Source organism: Ammodytes marinus (genome assembly GCF_949987685.1).
Source record: "Ammodytes marinus genome assembly, chromosome: 14".
NCBI classification, from domain to species: Eukaryota; Metazoa; Chordata; class Actinopteri; order Uranoscopiformes; family Ammodytidae; genus Ammodytes; species Ammodytes marinus.
In genome coordinates this window covers 29,016,707-29,037,597 of record NC_137218.1, presented here as the reverse complement: position 1 = coordinate 29,037,597, position 20,891 = coordinate 29,016,707, and the positions used below count along the sequence as shown (strand labels likewise).

The window sequence follows — 20,891 nt, the reverse complement described above, 5'->3', positions numbered from 1 at the left end:
GCGAGCGATTGTACAGCAGTGTAAGTGCATGGTCCATTATTTGTATTTAGTGTGTCTGCATAATATTGCACCAGTAGAATTTTGCTTTGTACTGTCTGCATGTTTGCACAAAATGTGTACCTTCACATAGCAAACAAAATTGCACAACTGTAAAGTCAGTGTCTGTAGTTTTTTTGTATTCAAATAAGCAGTTGTTGTATTTCTGTACTGTGCATTGGCATCTTTGAGCAAAATACAGCCAAAATGTTCGCCGCGCCTCCCATGACCCTGGACAGTGACCCCTTGACAAACACATTTTTGGGGGGAAACACTTTAAGGTGTTGCGCTTAGAGTAGCCTACATTTATTTCTATGTTTTTTGATAAGCTGTTGCACTCTTAGTAAACCTAGGCCTAGCTGTATTTTGATAAGCTGTTGCACTTAGAGTACATTTATTTCTATGTATTTTGATAAACTGTTGCACTTAGAGTACAATTATTTCTATGTATTTTGATAAGCGTTCAAGGTTTGTGTTTTCCTGAACTGATAAGATTGTTAAACACTTAAACAACAGGCAGCCTATGTTAATCAAATAGGGATTTTTTTTGATAAGCTGGTGAACTCTATTTGATAAAATAAAGACAATATATGCACTCCTATGTCGTTGTAGTGTTTTACAGTATATGTAGCTATTGATGTGATGCTCATCAATTTTAGGCATTTTTTTCTGGCCCCTCATTCTGGATCATTTCCACCAACCGGCCCCCATTCAAAACTAATTGAATAGCCCTGGCCTACGGCATGTGTCACCGCTGCATGTAACAATATTGCATTGGAGATGCATTTTTTTTAATCAATGTAGCGAGTTATTATTTAAGTGCAGGCAGAGCTTTTTTTTTGTCAGCACTCCCTTCTGAGAATATGTTTCTGCGGCTATGCCTGTAGCGTAGGCTACTTCAACAGCGGGTCTCTCCACACTGTTGATCCGTCTGGACAACGTTAGCCTGCATGCTTACACAGTAAATTTTGAAGTGTTAAAATAACACTAAAAGAGTTAAATGTAACACCATTTCCGAGTGTATTTGGTCCCACTCAGAATTGGAGTTAAATTAACTCTCTTCAAAGTGTTAGAATTTTAGAGTTAAATTAACTCAAAATAGAGTTGAAAATACACTGTATAGCAGTGGCGTGCACAGGTAGACCTGAAGTGGTGCTGAAGCACCTGCCCTTTTCCCCTGGCCCAATCAAGTGCCCTTTTGAAAAAAAAATTAAAAATCTGAAAGTTCGTTTTTTAAAACATTTTTAACAGTGTATGTGGCCCATGCCGACATTATCATCTATAATGCTCAACGATTAAAAACGTTTGACAATAATGCCCAAATAAATAAATTTGCTGCGCGTGTTGGTCTGGACACGCTCCGTTGAAGCTTATCAAGAAAGCCAGAAATCTGGCGGGCGCGCCAGAGCACCTTATATGGTACTCTGGGGAGGACGTAACCAGATGACGACAGTGACGTGCATGCGACGTCGAAGCCGTGATAGTAAACATCAGAGATGGCTGCGGATATGTTGTGTGAGTTTGAGACTGCTTTGGCCTCGACCCTTTACGATTTGGAAGACGGCACTCAAATCTTTCATTAGCAAGTAAGTGGAATGTTCTATTTTGCCGATCGACAACGGCAAACGTTTAATTTAACAGTTTAACAGCTGTTCGCTAAACGAAAGGGGCTTACGTCGCCTTGTGCATCGCTCTGATTGGTTGTAGTGCTATCCAACTGCGTGCAGTGGCATTTGAAATGCACGAGTAGGAGCCGCCCCTTGAGTTGGAAATTACAATTGATCGTCGCCAGACCCTCTATCGTTCAAGATATCAGGGTCTGGATTTCCAGGCTACCAGATTGATGCATTTGACTTTTAAAGGTTCAAATTTTTCCCCCTAGAAGGTCCAGGGTCCCAAACACAGTCTCCCAAATTCCTTTGAGAAACACTCTATGTGTGGCCGGGTATTAAAAGTCATTAGGCCAGGGGGGACTTTGTACGCGTACCCTTAAAATGATTTGGTCATTCATCGATAGAATATATTGTGCCCTTTTTTTTGCACTGAGCACCTGCCCCCCAAAATGTCTGTGCACGCCACTGCTGTATAGTGTTATTTAAAGCCTTTTAGAGTACTTTCTACACCCCGTCTTTTAACTACCGAAATTGACACCAACACTAGGAGGCATTCTACTCCAGCTGTTGTTATATTAACTCAGATAGAGTTAATGGAGTTTGACACTGCATATTTAACACTGGGGAATTTACTGTGTAGGATCCAACTGGCCGGCTGGTTTGAACTCATTTGATTGTCTTTTTTATATTTTACGAGTTTACTCCTTGTGCTCTTAATTCAAACCGCATATCACATCAGCTCACGTGATGAGAAACATATTCAGACTCCGTTTTCTCTCTCTCTCTCTCTCTCTATTCCCAATCCTATCCTCAGAAAAAAATCTGATTTTAAAAATGCATATGCCTAAAATAGATAGCGGATTTTTTTGCAAGTTAGATGGGAAAGAAACTAATAAGAGATAAAAATAAATATGAGACAGAGATATTTTTATATATTTTCATTGTGACAATGACACCTGTTTCAATTAAATAGGTTGCAGTTGTGGTGGGAAAAAATAGCCTACAGCTAATTGCAAACCTATACAGGCCTAATAATAATACGTTACTTTCTGCAAGTGATGCGAGCTCGCAGCTCTCAGTTGTGCCAGAGCATTCACCGTTGCCTGGGAAACCAGCTACTAGTATTTATTGTTATTATTATTATGTGCCATTGTAGGCACATAAACATTCACCCCTCTTTTGCTCTCTGCGCGTGCACCGGCAGAGAGACGTGCCCATGTGTAGCGTTCTCTCTTCTGATTGGATATCAGGTTGTGGGATCCCAGAAAAGTTTATTTGCCGATTACATGCAGAGCAGGTGACTGAGAGACCTGTGTTATGAAGCGTGCACACTATATAAGTGATCACTGTATGGATATAGAGCGATTTAACACGTAGGCTATATTAAAGGTGCTGTAAGCGGAATGGTTCTTTTAGCTAACTTCCTGTCAGTTACTGCAGTTAGCAGTCCCCTCCCTCGTCCCTACGTCACCACATTAATGCACTACTGTCTTCAAGCAGCGAGTTATCTAGCATCATCTCAGATCCATAAGTGTGATAAAACATGATAAAAACCATCAAAACAGACATTGGAAAGGATTTTTACCTGCTCCGCCATTGTAGGCGCATAAACATTCACCCATCTGTTGCTCTGGCGTGCACCGGCAGTGAGACCATGAGTGAGACGGGTGTCGCTTTGTAGCCTTCTCTCTTGTGATTGGATATTAATTTTGGGATCCCCCGAAAAGTTTATATGCTGATTACATGTAGAGCAGCTGACTGAGAGATCGGCTTTATGAAACGCGCACATTATGTAAGTGATCACTGTATGAATAAATAGCGATTAAACACTTATATTAACATAAATAAACCGCTTACTTCACCTTTAACATAAATATATCGCTCACTTCACCTCTAAGGACTTAGAGATAGATCCACACTGCAGCCATCCCATTTTTTTCAGATACCTGCAAATAAGGAAATATGTCAGAGGTAACATTTACACCCGTCCGTGCAGCATTCTGATGGAACCCTGGCTCATGTGATTTGGTTCTGTCCCAGACTCCACAATTTCTGGTCAAGTTTGTCTACGGCCACATCCTCCATCCCAACCCAGAAACAGCCATTCTAGGCTCGTCACAACATCTAGAGACTTTAAGTCATACGAAAGCTTTGTCGATCCAGTATTCCAATTATTCTTAAGGTTTGGAATAAAGAGATTGACCTCTGGCTCATAGAGTTCTCTTATACTCTATATATGGAGAAAATTTGTTATGAGATTTCAGGAAAAGAAAAATGTAAACAGATATGTCAGCCTTTCCTTGACTATATTACAATACTGAAGGGACCTACATGACACCTCGGTGACTTTTTATTTTTTGCTTAATATTTGCCTATAGTTGAAACAATGTCCTTAGAAACCTGTAGAGTACGCCATGTCAATTATTTATTTTATTTTGTTTTTGTGTTGACTTTTTCAGTTGTGTGTGTATGTGTTCTTTAAAAAAAAATCTAAAAATAAGTATTTAAAAAAAAGTACATGTCCCTATGAAATGTAGTGGAGTGGAAGTATACACTTTAAACATTTAATGTCTTAAGAGCACATAATAAAAACCAGACAAATACATTTGAGTTGAGTGTTGTATAAGATTTTTATTTTCCCCTTTTTTGAAGACACCAAATCATGAAATTAGGCTAGAGGCGTGTCATGACAGTGTTTCTCCAAATTATGTTGCAACTGGGATTCAACCTATGACTCTGTTTAAGACAGGGTCAGGTCTGGCTCAAAATCGCAAACCCCAGACAGATGCCACAACTGGGACATTATGTAAGTGAGGAAAATGTGCCTTATGTCATTGATGTTCCCTTTGAGCAGTTTCCCACACAGAAGAACAGTGTGAGCAATCTGAACCAACAGTCCATTCACACTAACATACACATGTTTATTCCTGTTGATTTTCCTCTCATACAGTAGATATACTCATAGAAACCCACACAGCAATGTGTCTTGTTGCAAAACCAATAACAGTTGATTCATCTTTTATTAACAGGCCAGTTGAGCGCAAAGGCCAATCCAAAGGTACGATATTTGAGTTTAACAAATAAATAGTCATTCAAATCCACCCCAGCGTCATGAGTCCACTTTAGACAAAGTTGAGGTGTGTGTCTCTGTCCACTCCATAGTTGCCTTTGTGCTCCTCAAACAGAGTGCTGAGCTCGTCCATGTACAGCTGGTGGAGGGCGTCCAGTTCTTCTGCTGTCGGCTTCTCATTCTTCTTCACCTTAATGGGCCGTCCCACTGCAGCGAGGTGACAGGGTGAAAGACAACACACGCAAGAGTCAGTGTAGGCTACTTTATTATTGGCAATATCCTGCAGGTCTGTTTATCTTAACTACAGTAGCTCAGTTCATGTGGACCTGTGGACCGTGGGTGGTATCTGGGGATGGAACGGTGCCAGTACTGCTGAGGTGCCCTTAAGCAAGGCACCAAACTCCAAATTACTTTGGGTGTTGTGCTATCTGAAAACCCCATCACTCTGGCTTCTCCATAATTGCTAACTAAAAGTCGTCCCAGTTGTACAAGGCTAGGTGTCACTCACTGTTTTTATAGTTGCAGCAGACTTTCTCTGCGTGCCTGACAAATCCTGCCCTTTAGCTGAACAGTATTACTCCACAGCATCTCTCTTGGCAGACCTAGTGCCATTAGAATGTTTCTACCAAAATCAACAGCTAGTTTGGAAACACATTAGCAAAGCATTATTTCCTTCCTTTCCTTTATTTGACATACTGCAGGAGATGTTTAAAGTAACTGACACAAGTGCTAGCAAGCGCGATTTGTGCTTGTGTATGGTCATATCCGCGCGAAAGACCGCAATTTGCAGTAAATAAATTTCCACATGTGTCTCCAAGTGTCTCTGTAGGCTATTTAAAAAGAAATCAAGCAAGTAGACTAATAATAACATTAATGAATGATTGGTTATCACATCACAGAAGGCCTATTGGCCTATAATAATAAAAAAAAACACCACCTTAACCATGTTAACAGTTTAAAAATGTTTTGAATGAAATGCAAACCTCAGTGAATCATTTGCTCTTGTTTCTCTGTCCTGAGATTCACACAGACTGAGCAGTCTTGTTTAAATGTTACAAATTGAGCTAATAAACTGAAACTTTGATTTTTTTTTGCTGCAGAAGTTATCTCAGCTAATTTTTGTTATCTAATTTGATAATAAGGTGATTGTATGCAGAATGCTCGTGCCAGAAACTCATACAGTGGTTTTGTACAGATAAATAAATAAATATTAGCAGGTTCTCAATAGTATTTCAATTTAGGGGGGGGGGGGGGGGGGGGGCGCGAAAAAAATTATGTCCCCTAGGGGGGGCATGACAGAAAATAATTGAGAACAACTGAGCTAACCCATTTACTCACCCACAGTATGGATGGGTCTTCTGTAGGGCATGAGACCAAAGGAATACTGGAAAATGCCACGGGCGTGAAAGAGAGGCAAGGAGATACCCATGAAGCTTTGCAGCCGTTCCTGTGTCCATCGAAGCCAAGTTCCTCTTTTGTTCTCCACTTGGTCAAACAACTCATTTTCCCCAAATGAGAAGACTGGTACCAGATGAGCACTGAACAGAAGAGTTTTAATGACAAAGTTGTTTAATTGATTAATACATATACTCCAATATTTGAAATCCTTGTTTCCTGTTTTACATTTCAAATGAACACGGTGCTTTCCACGGGAATTCCATGTGAGGCACTTAAATAGGGCTCTGTTTCTAGAGGCCACACTTAAGCTGCAAGAAACCTTAAATGAATAGATGGACACACTCCTTTCCACAAGCCATAAGACCTCGGAGAATTAGTTGTATTTAACAGAAAACTTCCCTCATTCCCCAAGGGACTGTCTGCTCTTACCCATGCTCCATGGCCAGTTTGATAAAGCCTTTCTTCTTGGCCAAGAGCACATTGAAGGTCCCAGGGTGGGCGTCCAGGGCCTCAGGGGCACCACCCACTGCAATAACAACGGCATTACCACCACCCCTCTGGCAGAGTAGATATTTGGCACTAACTTTGTCCGAAGGAATCAGACCTGAAGTGTTGAAAGAAAATTTATCAGAATAATATGCAATGATCAATGATCAAATAAGTAAAAGAATACCTTAACCCTTCTTATGTGTTAGAAAGTTGCACACACCCTTAGTGTTAGCGGGTCAAATTTGACCCGTGATTTAACATAGCCCAAAATAATCAGAAAAACAATTATGCTCATCCAATATTGTTTTTAACCTCATAACTAACTTATTATGCAATCATATCCATGCACACAGTGTTTTAAATTGAATTTATATTTTCCCATGGACCTTTCATCTTGAAATATAGCCTACCACTTGTTTTCAATAGACATTTATTTTCAGTTAACTCATTGTATTTCCTATAGTGAGGAAAATATGTACACGTTATGTAAGGGTTAATGCCCGACGAGGTGTCCAATTACCAGGAATTATTGGACGACGTGAAGGCTTGAAATGTCCGACATTTCCGTTCATTTCCTGATAATTGACACCTCCATTAACCCGCTTATACCATAGTCACTTACTAAAGAAAATAGTCCTTAGACCACTCATTTATATATTCAAGACCAGAGCCGGCCCAAGCCTTCAGGGGGCCCTAAGCGAAATATGATTAGGGGGCCCCTCTCCAATGTTAGCGCTGCTGAAACTATAGATCTTTGTTAAATATCATTCACACACCCAGTATTTTCCGCGAGTGCCTCCACTGTGCAGCTGTGCGAAAATATTAGACGCCGAGATTCAGACCCTCTTAGGGGGGTCCGGGGGTATGCCCCCCCGGGAGATTTTTTTAACCTTTTTAAAGTGAAATGCATGAATCTGGTGCACTTTGAGAGGAAAATTAAGAGGCTAAATCTGAGAAATCTTGTGTGAACAAATAATTTGGAGACACTGGGTCAGATGAATTAGAAGCTATTGAAGAAGGACACATGGATTTTCCATAAAAATATTAATATAAAATAAAATATTATGGGTTGGGCTTGGAGCTCTTTTTCTTTTACGGGACATATTTCTCTGTAATATAGTGAATGCATTTAAATGCAGTGTGAGGAACGAAGCAGAAGAACTCTGTTATCCAGCTACTGTATCTTTTTTTCTGAGGCTGACATAGGCTATAGACTATACACAGTGCATGGGCAACTGAGGGCAGCCCCATTTCCAATTGTTTTTAAATAAACTCAATACACACTGTGCATGGATGTGAACGTGACATGATCAGATAATTTCGGATTTCCTCAGAGATGAACTAATTACATTTTAAGGCTATTAATTATCTAGACCAGGGGTTCTCAACCTTCTGCAAGCTGGGCCCCCCCAAAGCTGGGTCATTGCAGTTGGGCCCCCCCACCGACCCTGACAACCCCCGCCCCCCCCCCACACACACACACACACACACACCACCCTACACAGATAGATAGATAGATAGATAGATAGATAGATAGATAGATAGATAGATAGATAGATAGATAGATAGATAGATAGATAGATAGATAGATAGATAGATAGATAGATAGATAGATAGATAGATAGATAGATAGATAGATAGATAGATAGATAGATAGATAGATAGATAGATAGATAGATAGATAGATAGATAGATAGATAGATAATCTATTATTGTTATTATCACAAAGGCTAGGCCAGTGGCGCACCTTTGAGTTGAACATTGGGTTTAGGGTTGGGGTCCGGAAATTTCTTATATTTTAACGTTAAATTCTGGTGCACTTTAAAAGCTAATTATGAGAATGTATCAATGAGACACTGAGGAAATGTTTTTTTTTTTTTAAATCTCCTTAGAAAAGAAGAAAATAGTAGCCTAAATAGAACATACACAGAATAAATTCTACAATAGGTATACCTGTTATGAAAAAGCTTCACAAAACAAAGTCTATGATCAATGGGAAACACTGCTGTCTGACAACCCAGTTCAGAGAATGTTTCAACTATTGAGTCTTGGATTTGGAAAGTGGCCAGATTTAGCTCAAAATGCTACCTGCGATTAATGTGCTGTGCAGCCTGAACGCGGAGTTGTGTGTGTCTCAGTGGCGATTCCAGGAAATTTTGACTGGGGGTGGCCAAGGTGGGCCACAGAGCTAGAGTGGGGTGGCCATCGCACCCCTGAATGAATAGCATGTGATATGCTGTACAACCAATTCAAAGATGATTTATAGTCCCAAATGCCCAAATCATGTTAGTATCCATTGTAATGTTTGTCAGAAAACTAAACCCCTGAAGGGGGGTCTGGGGGCATCCCCCCCAGAAGATTTTTTTGTGTTTTTAACATGTAATCTAAGCATTCTGGTGCATTCTGGCGAAGATAATAAAGGAAAAAGTCAATATTTATTTCAGTTCAGATGAATAGTAAAATTAGCAAGACAACATAACTTGCTAGCAGCCAGATGCCTAACAACTGCACAGAGGGACGGATGACCACTAGCTTTTGACCAAATATCTTGCTAAAAAAATAAACCTTTATTTATGAAATTCTGCCCTAAGAACATGTTACACTTGCTAACTACAAACTTAAATTTTTTTATTCAGATTTCAAAAATCTGATGGGACACGTGCCTATACACATGCATGGGTGGCACGCATGTCACAAGCACACTTATGCTGTTTTCAAGACCTTTGCTGACCAGAGACCAGTTCTAGTGGCCACAGTCCTACCATTAATTCAGTACTTGAAAATTGCAAACTGATCTCATATCAGTGGATTGGAGTGTTTGTGTGATGAACTTGGCAACTACCTATCAAAAAAAGTTAAGAAAGAAAAAAAATACATATCATCTCTGAACTAGGCTACATATCAGGAAAAAAATTGAAATTACAAAAAAAAAAAAAAAAAAAAAATTAAGATTTTTTTTTTTTTTTCATTTTTTTTTCATCCCCCTCGCGCCCCCCCGGTAGAGTGTCCGCGCCCCCCCGGGGGGGCGCGCCCCACCGGTTGAGAACCACTGATCTAGACCAAAACATTTTGTTCCTTTTTTTGTATGATAACTCACATTTGCATAGTATGATGTTAATATCAAACACACAAACTAAAAAAAAAAAAAAAAAAACATTTTTTTTTTTTTTTAGGGGGCCCCCCAGGCAGTCGGGGGCCCTAAGCGGCCGCTTAGTTCGCTTATGCCTCGGGCCGGCTCTGTTCAAGACTATGGTATAACTGACTATAATACGCTAATATTAGAACACACGTTCTAGAATCAATTATTTGTGGGTTATAGATTTATGTTCGTAAAAAGGTAAAACAAAGATATATAGATTTTTTTTTTTGCCCAAAATAGCAGAAGGAGGTGTCCAGAGTCAAAGGTGATTTTTGTTTGAGCCCAAATTTGATTCAAAGAGCTACCAACAACTTAAGAGATGCATACTATTTCTTGCCGAGTCTCCACATATGTCACACCTTCAGAATTTACTTACATAGCAAAAAATTGTTTTGTGTGTTTATGAAGATCTTACTGAGGATATCATAAAATCTTGTTCAGATAAAAAAAGAGACATTTTTTGAATATCTGAAGTTGAAAACGGGTCAAAATGTAACCCAAATCTAACACAATAGAGGGGCTAAATGCTACAAAATCGGTACCTTTATGCCAGCATGGATAAGTATGAAATCTTAACTATGTCTGTCCAGTTAGTTCAATTTAAGAGAAAGTTGAATGGACAATCCGATCGACTATACTTCAAACGTCTCCGGGGCCACACCTGCAGTCATGATGTAGTCTCTAAAGAATGGGGCTCTGAACCAAAGGGGCAGCATTAACAGGTAGCTGGTGAGGCCAGGAAACAGCTGCGTGAAGCCTGTGGTGCAGGTGCAGAAGTTGGTGAAGGCTCCTGCCACCAGCACGCCATGGGGGTGGAAGCCCAGGACATAGTGGTGTCTGGGGTCTAGGTCAGCTGTCTTCACCAACTGGGGGAAGAAAAGAAAAGAACATATCGTAACGTAAATACAATGTCAGCCCATTGCCGTATCTGAATACGGATCCATCATGATGTAGGTTTTTTACTGAGATCATCTGATTGCTCCTGAAGCTAGCGCTGACAGTGCTACATTGTGGAGGGCCAGCTGGCTGCAACCCAAACATGTGCCTCATCATCCCAGTTTCAACACTGTCTTTGACCCTGCCTACCGTTTTGTCCCAAATGCCTGTGACCTCCGCAAACAGTCCAAAAAAACATGTGGATCCAGCCTACTGCAAACTTCCAGATATGAAAAGTAACTAGGTACAGTTACTCAACTAATGTATTTAAAGGCCTACTTCACCGGTTTGAATATGAAGGTGTATTGAATTCTGAGATCCTATGTAGTATAAATGTGCAAACATTTTTTAAATTGGTTCATCCTAGCCTGAGAAAAGGCAGAAAGAGTGTTTTTTTAACCCTATATTTATCTTACTGTGATGTCACAGTAAGATTAATATAGGGTTAAAAAAAACACTCTTTCTGCCTTTTCTCAGGCTAGGATGAACCAATTTCAATTTTTTTTGCACATTTATACTACATAGGATCTCAGAATTCAATACACCTTCATATTCAAACCGGTGAAGTAGGCCTTTAAGAACAATTCTAAGGGACGTGCATTTCTTTATACATACTTCACTACATTTCAGAAGGGAAATTAATTCTACCATGTTCATTTGACAGATAGTTACTACTTTTCAGAATAAGATTGTACTTAAACAAGATATGATACACTTACAAAACACAATGTACTGTAAGAGTAAACTAGTGGTTCCCAAACTTTTCAACTTGTGACCCCTTAAAAGCAGCGACTGGTTGGGACCTCCTGTCATTACACGTCTATGAGATGTAAGCAGCTTTAACAAAGTGATGTTTCCTCTTTAATGTCTCTAGTTTGATTCAAATAACTGATTGAGGCCCAACCAGGTGAAATAATCTACTTTTTTGCGGGGCCTGACCTTTATGTATACCAGCTACAACAGCAAAATTAGTTTTACCAATCTAACACTGTCATATGTAATGTAATATATCATCAACAGGGACTAATTCTGAGAATGAATACTTTAAAGTAAGGTTTTCCCTTAGAATTGTTCTTAAATACATTACCTCTTGTTCGATTCTCTCTCTGAATGATGTGCTTGCCTATTCTTGGGTTGAGGCCAGTCCTCTTACCAGATCTACATGTGGAGAGGGCTCATGGAGCTCAGGTCCTACCTATTTGCCCACACCATGCTCCTTCATCCCAATTATATATTTAGGTTTTACAATCATTTTTGGTCTTTTTTATTAACATATCTGTGTGAATAAGTGTGTCCATCCTGGGAGAAGGATCCTTCCTCGGTAGTTTCTTTTTCTTTATTTAAATCAAGGGTCTAGGTATGCTGTACAGGTTGTTAAGCCCCCTGAGATTTTGATTTGATTGATTTATGAAATTGAAAAAAATATAGCCTATATCAAATTTGCTTGACCAGAGGAGGAGCAGGTTTCAAAGGTCTAGTAATCTCACATATTTGTAACTGTTCATTTTCAAATGCGTAGTGTAGAGCCCCAACCCATGCTGACTCACAGGACATCAGTTGAGGACATTTATCATTGGGACTTCACACAGCTCCTCCTGGGAGAAGACTCTGGGGCAGCCCTTCAAATCTATTCAGAAATCTAGATGAACTCAGTGAGCAGCAGAATCTGGTGCTTCTCATTTTAAGGCCAGCAACAGTTAAAGGGAAAGAACAAGACCATATAGCAAACAGATGCTGTTGACTTACAAACGTATCTGACTCCATTTGTTTGTCACTGGGCAGGACCTCCAAAGAGATTCTTTAATATTTACACTTGGGATGAGGATTTTTCTGTTCTGCGAGTAAATTGATTCTAGTGTTTAAAAAAAATTGACATTGGACATTAAATCAATCCTCGGAAATAGAATAATACTCCTCTGTAGTGTCAGAAATTCTAATTCTTTATCTTCAACTGTAGAAGTCTAGATAAGATTTCTCTGTGTTGTGTGTTGTTTTTGTGCCTCCACTATGCTGGAGCGGCTTGGGAGGAGATAGTGAGAGACACTAAAGGTCACTTTCAAGAGCAAAGAGAGTCGCTTGTCATGTGCTGGCGTTTGTTTTGCAGCTCACAGTGAGCATTGTGGCCTCTTTTAACAAAACAAGTCTGCTCCCCTCAGTGTTGCCATCTGTGGGTAAGATAGGACCAACTGCTACAGTTGTGTTCAAAATAATAGCAGTGTGTTTAAAAAGGTGAGTAAAGATCAAAATCCTAATCATAGCTTGTACTTCCAAACACGGAAATGCATTGGGGACATTGCACATTCAATTCCAACTCCAAATATGAAGAAACATTTGTCAAATGTTTCTTCATCTTTACAGAAAGTGAAGAAAAAGGAATATTTGACTGTTCAAAAAAATAGCAGCGTTTGCATTTTTCTTTACAACTCAAACATTTACTGTATCAACTGAAAAATGCATGAAGATTTAGCTTTCCTGTGAATCACTGAACTAATATTTAGTTGTATAACCTCTGTTTCTGAGCATCTGTGTTGCAGGGGCCGACCAACTTATGGCACCTGTGAATAGGTGTTTCAGCCCAGGACGATTGGACAACATTCCACAATTCCTCTGCATGTCTTGGTTTTGCCTCAAAAACAGCATTTTTGATGTCACCACATAGGTTTTCTATTGGATTAAGGTCCAGGGATTGGTCTGGCCACTCCATAACGTTACTCTTGTTGGTCTGGAACCAAGATCTTGTTCGCTTACTGGTGTGTTTGGGGTCGTTGACTTGTTGGAACACCCATTTCAAGGGCATTTCCTCTTCAGCATAAGGCAACATGACCTCTTCAAGTATTCTAATGTATCCAAACTGATCCATGATCCATGGTATGCGATAAATAGACCCGACACCATAGTATGAAAAACAGCCCCATAACATGATGTCTGTGCCACCATGCTTCACTGTCTTCAAAGTGTACCGTAACCTGCTTGTGTCAACTTTTGTGCACATCAGGTCAAAGTCACTGGGGTATGTAAACTTTTGATCAGGGTCATTTCGGTACTTTCTTTTGTCGTTTTAATTTAAGAAGAGTAAACACAGTTGTTTGCCAATGACAAGCTTCACCCAACCATTAACCATGAGTGTTAGAAAGGCTTTTGTGTTATCATTCATATTCTCTGAAGATTAAGAATGGCCAAGACATCATAAATTATCCCAGGGTATGTAAACTTATGAGCAAAAGTGTATGCTTATTAATTTGTCTTGCTGAGAATAGATGAGAATGATTATATGTATCTTTCATTTAATTCACATGTCTGTCTGTTCGCTGGAACCTATTGTAGACTCATGGCACAGAGAAAAAACTAACCTAACTAGTTCTGTCCAATAGGATTGTTTTAAATCACCAAATATCAAATAATATGTTGTTCTAGTCTTTAGGCTAATGAAGTAGCTTATTGTTCTTAGCTTAACATTTAGGGTACAGACATAACAGTGGTGTTGATTTTCTCATGTAACTCTTGGCTAAAAAGCAAAAAAAAAAAACAGTGCATAAGCAGAATGTCCTTTGTGTGAAGCCCTGATATTCCCTGAATGGATTTAGCCATAGCCTACTCTGAAGCAATGGCCACCATCTGATAGTCAGTCTGGTTGTCTAACTGCAACTCAATATATGTTGTTAAACACATCTACTAAGTACAGAAGATTGTGTGGCCTTGGCAGACTTGGTATTGATTTGGTCGCATTTGCATCGTCATCCTGTCTGAATGTGTTCTCTTTGAAAGCAAGTGTGCTCACGTCAGCTGGTGAGGTTTCAACGTGAGCCGATGACGCTGTCATTAGAAACAGTGGGCAGAGACACACCAATGAAACTAATTGGGCGCTCTGAAGGACACTGCTTCTCTTTACTCTATCATTGACTCTTTGTTTCAGACGTAATGTGGCGTTCAGTCAGATGATACTGGAGAGGTTTTGACTTAGAAATCATTATGTGATGTGGGAAGGAAATGGAACTTTTAAAAGGTTTACATTATTGGAAATAAACCTTCTGATACTCATTCACTCTAATGAGGGGATGACACATTAACCAGCTCCATAACTCTCCCCTTGGTTTCAATATAATACAGCCTATGTAAACCATTTAAACATCCAACCCAGTCTCACAGTTAAATGTGTAATAGCTACGTTGGTCCACAGCGCAACATGTAGGAGTTTCACAATAAAGGCTTTGAAATTGTGAATAAGCTACATTTATTCCCCCTATTCACTTCTAATGGACAGCGTACATGTCACGTGACTTTCCAACCCAACCTCCTGTGTCATCTCAAGATTAGTTCTGATGGAGGACTTTTGTTAAAATGTCTCCCCTCTCTATTGCTTCTTTAAATGTATTCAGTCTGTCCACTACATAAAGTTATGTAAGGTAAGGTAAAATGATAGAGATGTCTAATCATCTTAACAGAGCAAGTCATCAGGTCTACCGTTTGTCCTCAGACATGGACCTCACCAGAGCCTGAGCCACAGCTTTTATTCTGGTCATTTTTAGTATAAGCTATTAAATGGGTTTTGACATTGTCAGCGAGAAATGTGTGTCTTACTTTCACAATCTTCACTCAGTGAATGTGTAAGATGTAGTTTGATGGTTATCACGAATATTATTCTGGACATCGCCAAGAAAATGTTGAAATACAACATTTGTTTCTGGTTGATATACTGGTTGCTATGACGCTCGTATAATAATAGGGGGAACAAATGTAGCTAATTCACAATTTCAAGGCCTTTATTGTGAAACATTTTTGCGCTGTGGACCAATGTAGCTACATCTCTTGTCCTGTTTCATCTCAAGATTAGTTCTGATGGAGGACTTTCATTAATTGCTTCTTTAAATGTATTCAGTCTGTTCACTATATAATGTAAGGTAAAGTAAAATGATGGAGATGTCTGAGTCTAATCATCTTAACAGAGCAAGTCATCAGAAATAGTGTTTGTCCTCAGACATATGGACCTCAACAGAGCCTGAGCTGGGTCTTATGGTGCTGGGATGGGCAGAATATCATGAATGCGAAATTAATACGGATGATTTTTTAAATACTTTATCCTAAATGAAATCAGTTCAAATATTCTGTTTTGCAGTTTGCAGTGCAGTGTTTTATTAGAAGTTTGGCCTACTATTTTCTATATTGGTTCTATCTCTTTGATTGTGTCAATAAAATGCTTTACTTGTTTTTTTAATCATTGTATATTTTATGATAGTGTTACTACTTCTGTACCGGCCTGCTCCTGACTCTTATAATAATGTAGTGCTGCTTTTATGGTGCGTCCCGCTGTAACTGCCTGTAGTACCTGGTCGGAGCTTTTATTAATATACAAAAGTTTTATTTCTCATATAAGATGAGATCAATCTTTTTTTATCCCCAGTGGGAAACTGTGGTTGTTGCAGTACAGATATATAGACACATTAGAATAGTAATTATACACTCTTAGTAATACCAGGTAACCTTTATTTGACTACAATTCCAGTAATATACAATTTGTAGTTGTTTTGTTTCTGAATGCAAATATATATCATTCAAAATTGTGTATACTTATATCCAATAGGCTATGCCATACCTAGATATGACTAACTTAATACTAAGAGTGTGTTGTTGTTGCACTCTCTTGTATCGGTACAGTCCAAAGTGTCCATGGAGAGATATAAACACATGCACTGTGCTGGATGTTGTCAGCAGGGTTTCTGTTCTTCAGATTCTCTTCAGTTAATATTCATGGTTACCCAAATGACTCAGCAAACACAAATCCTTAAGGTTGGATTTGATATAAAATAGTGTAATGTCAAAAAGCTAATTTACTGCTAGTCATATACAGAATATGCACTACGCATACATGACCACAAGAGGGACACAACAAGCTGCAACAGAGAAGCTTGTACTGAACATCCACTGTTTGGTGGGATCAGGGATGGTTTCAAATGTCAGTAATTTCATATTTTAGCCACTGCTAAATTGAAACATTACTAGATTGTGTAGGTGCTGTGAACACATTTCAAAACCAATCAAGGCGTAGGTTTTGAAGAAAGCAGTGCAGCATTGTTAATCATCATCTGTTATCCCCAGGATCCTAGTCTGTCACCAGTTATAACCAACCAGCCTCTGACAGACATTTCATCTTCATTGGATTTATGCAATGTATCTTGATTATTGAGGAAATCTGTGAACATTTCCAGAAAAGGGAGGAAATTAAAAGAATAGTGTGGCATTTTGGGTAATGCACTTTCTTGCCAATTTTTTAGATGAGATCCAGATAAAGTGATTACACTTTCATGTCTGTATGTTTAATATGTAGCTGGAGCAAGGAGATGGTTAGCTTAGCTTAGCATGAAGAGAAGAATTACACTCACACAATCTGCCGACAAGCACCTCTTAAGCTCACTAATGAACACATTATACTTTTGTTGTTGAGGCTGTAGGCTACTAACCCTGCGTTCCAATACCCATACTTCCATACTATTTAGTATGTCCCAATACATGCACATCAATTGTAGAATGCTGAAAATACATCAAATGCCCCACTAACTCCAACAGCATTTTGTCTTTATTCTTGACATTTCTCAACATAATAAAAAAAAATCTTCCTCGTCTGTTTTTCTTTCTCTCCTGTGGCCCTAAAACTCTACTTTAGTATGTAGTGTAGTAAAAAGAAAGAGTATGTGATTTGGAACGCAGGGTAAATTGGAGTTTTTGTCAAATGCAGTGACTTCCTGAGGTGGCCATTACATAAACCCAAACAACTGAAACAGTTCCAAGCTAGCTGTTTATCCCTGCTTCCAGGGTTATGCTAAGCTAAGCTATTTCCTGTCTTTTTCTTAAAGGAGAATCATCATCGAATTGACTCAACCTTGGTGCATCAGTGTCATGTACACATAGCCTTCTGTGCTGTGTTTAATCAGGCAGCTAAAACAGTTACCATGGAGGCCACGTGTGCATATACTACAGTCATCCATCAGTGGCCCATTAGCTGCCAAGGACAGAGATAAAGGCCACTGCTCATGTAGCACTAATCAAATATTGGATCAAATGAACTTATTGAGCGAGATGTCCTGATGTCCTATTCTCTAAACCTGCAGAGGTGAATCTCACCTCACCTTTACCATGACTTTGGCGTTAAAGCTGGGGTGGGTAACTTTTTCACTGTAATATTTGGCTATAATGTCATATTAGCCATTCAGCAATATGTAGTTGAAGTGGTCTGAAAAAAAAAAAATTGCCACCGCTCATGTACACTTTGACCAATCAGAGCGAGGGTCCAATTCTCCGTTCTTATTGGCTGTTGGGACTGTCCAATCACTTTGGCACCGACGTTGTTGGTGTAGAGCATGTCAGGGAGGGACCAGAGAGAACACAAGTGGAGCGGTTGAGGTATTTGGATTCAAATCTCTATCCCAACTGCTATTTTCTCCCAAATCATATACCCCAGCTTTAGCGGACAGTATACGAAATGTAGGCCATATACTGTACCAGTGTCTCAAAGCTGCATGTCTCTCACCTTGATGGGGAAGTAATCCCGCATGTATTCCCAAAGTTTGAGGCCACACAGGAAGGGTTTCTTGCGACCTCCACGACTAGGAGTGTCATAGTCCCAGAACCACCAGAGGGCGTACACGACACTGAGCAGCCAGAAGCGAGTGAACAGCAGGTAGAAGAAGAGGAAGATGCAGGTGGGTGCTGAGGAGAGAAGGGTAGCGGTGCAGTGAGCATCAAGGACCCAATGCAAACAGGTGCACTGTTCCACCATCAACTCTGTTGTCACATAACTAACACATAACACACCAGATGAACAGCTACTAGAAGAGTGTGTGTTTGGCTTGAATTGGCTATTTCATGAATGTTAGGCGCCTGCTCTACAACAACAGGAGTCAGTTCTAGAGATGAGGTTATCAGTGGTCACTGAAAAGACATACAATACAAAAAATAGACACATACATTAGAATAAAAACATTCCAACCCCTTATAAAAGGCACTTATACCAATGTCTGCAAAGTTATGACTGGTAGCGTACTGCGCTATAACTTGGGTTGGACAGCAGCATTATAATTACATTCAATCTGTACATAAGCTTCCTCAATACGGTCTTTATAGTGTTTGCATTCACAAATAGCTCACTTGCACTGCTCCACCTTGGTCTTTTAAGTAAGATCCTAAAAAATAATTGTAAGCAACCTGAAACCTGTGCATACTTGATTTTTTGAACTTTTGAACATACCCCATAAGTATACATCAATATGCTCTAAAAGAGACATATCTTTACATGATCAGAACACATAACATTTTATTGCCAACATATTGGCTGGGGCATATGATGTATGACACTGTCTAAAAATGTTGTCATCGTCAGACATTTGATCTGTTATAAAGTGCCCGAGGTATTTGGCTTTATAACAAACATAAAGTTCTTCCCCAGAAAGATGAAATTGTGGAAAGAGGAGGTCCTTATCTCCCTTGCCCTACATATAATTACACTGCTCTTATTTGACTTAAAATGCACATCATGTTTGGCACCATATTCTGTCCACACATTTAACAACTGCTGAAACCCAGCATACTGGGAGAATATGATGAATATGATGAAAGGGTTACCATTTTTAGCTCAGGTACCATTGGTTTCCCTGGGTGCCCAGTGTTAAGTTCCCAAACTTCTATACCTAAAAGGGGGAGTCAGCGATTCTGGAGAACAAAATCAAAATCACTTTTTGTCAAAATCTGTCAAATTCCCTCATAATCTTCTAACTGTCCATTCTGTGTGTGTGCTGGAACAACACATCTGGAGATAATATACAGCCTAGGCTCTGTAAACAAAGGGTATGTAACCGAGCCTCGGCTTTGTATTAACACAGGATTTATTTTCAATGATCGTGAGGAGATATTCAATGATTTTGACAAAGTGATTTTGACAACAAGCGTTCTCCAGAATTGCTGACTAAACCTTTAAGCGGTTGCTCCCATCAGGTTATGGCCTTGATCCCATGATGCAGTGATCTGCAAGTGAACGTGTGGGGAGATTGTTCTGCTTGGATAAGATCTGAGTGTAGCCCGCCATGCTGTACCTGGTTTCTCTGCTGGTCTATTCAAAAGGCCTAAAGTATACAGCACAGTATAACACTGTGAATAATACACCAGTGATTCCCAAGCAGGGACACTTTAACCCAAGGGACTACATCAGTATTATTAATCTTTGACACATTTGTGTTTATGTGGGAGGAAAATAAAAACAAACTAATTGTCAGGTCTTTATGTTTACTGCTGTATAATGTAAGTAATGTTTATACTGTATAATGTAGCCTATACTGATAATACAATCAGAATCAGAATTCAGATTTTATTATCATAATTTGTCTCTTGCGATTTTGAATTAGTCTTTGTTTTTTATGTATGGCTTTATGCCAAAGTCCCACTCCATTTGTTTTCAGGATAAAATGGTTTATGATTTTGTAATGATGATTTTAATGCGCTTTTGGTCTTGTCTGTCTTACGTACACATTGAAAAATATATTTCATATCTCTCTCTCTGGTTAAATTGCTGTTAGAATATGTAAGGATTAATTGGTGTGAGGCTGATCTTCAGTGTATGTATTGCTCCTATGACAAGCTGATAACACAGGACACACCTCCCACCAACTCCAGTCAACTGTAACAACATGAACAGCACCTGCTGCCATCGAGAGTTTATGAATGGTAGTCAATAAGCCAGCAGAGAGGTCGAGAAAGATTTGTACAAACAATGGATACATATTCGAAAGCTCTTCAAGTGGTGGCAGTACAAATGAAAACGTATGTAAAATACAACTTGAATCATTCCAAGTTCACTATCCACTGAAAAACATTTGGAAGATGACACGGTTCTGCTCAGGCTGTTGTCCTACTTGACTCCCTCTTCTGGCTATCCAGCATTTGATATCGTTGTGACAACAGTTCTCTTCCTCCGGTATGCACTTTGGCTTAAGGCCTATATGTTTGAACGCCTTCTGTAGAAAAATGAAGAATAACTGTACATGTGTCCCTTGTGGACAGTGCCAACCCAATAATATGGCCTTCATTCCCAGAGCTTTTCCAGTGGACACACATATAAACAGGCACACTCACCCAGGCCAAGGAAGGAGTAGACCCACTGTGCCACCGCAGCCGTCTGCAGCCTCCTGTTGAGGGGCGTATCCAAGGGAGCAAACTGAATCTTCAT

General features: G+C 39.5%; 1 protein-coding gene across 1 annotated transcript; it reads right to left on the bottom strand.

The window, feature by feature from the left end:
* Positions 1-4,771: 4,771 nt before the first annotated feature.
* On the bottom strand, positions 4,772-20,891 carry mogat2 (monoacylglycerol O-acyltransferase 2; the record flags this gene model as incomplete). The annotated part of the gene is made up of 6 exons (XM_080041436.1): positions 4,772-4,926; positions 6,058-6,257; positions 6,547-6,721; positions 10,407-10,611; positions 18,204-18,382; positions 20,798-20,891. The coding sequence occupies 6 exons, from the start codon at positions 20,889-20,891 to the stop codon at positions 4,772-4,774; spliced, it is 1,008 nt and encodes a 335-aa protein (XP_079897562.1).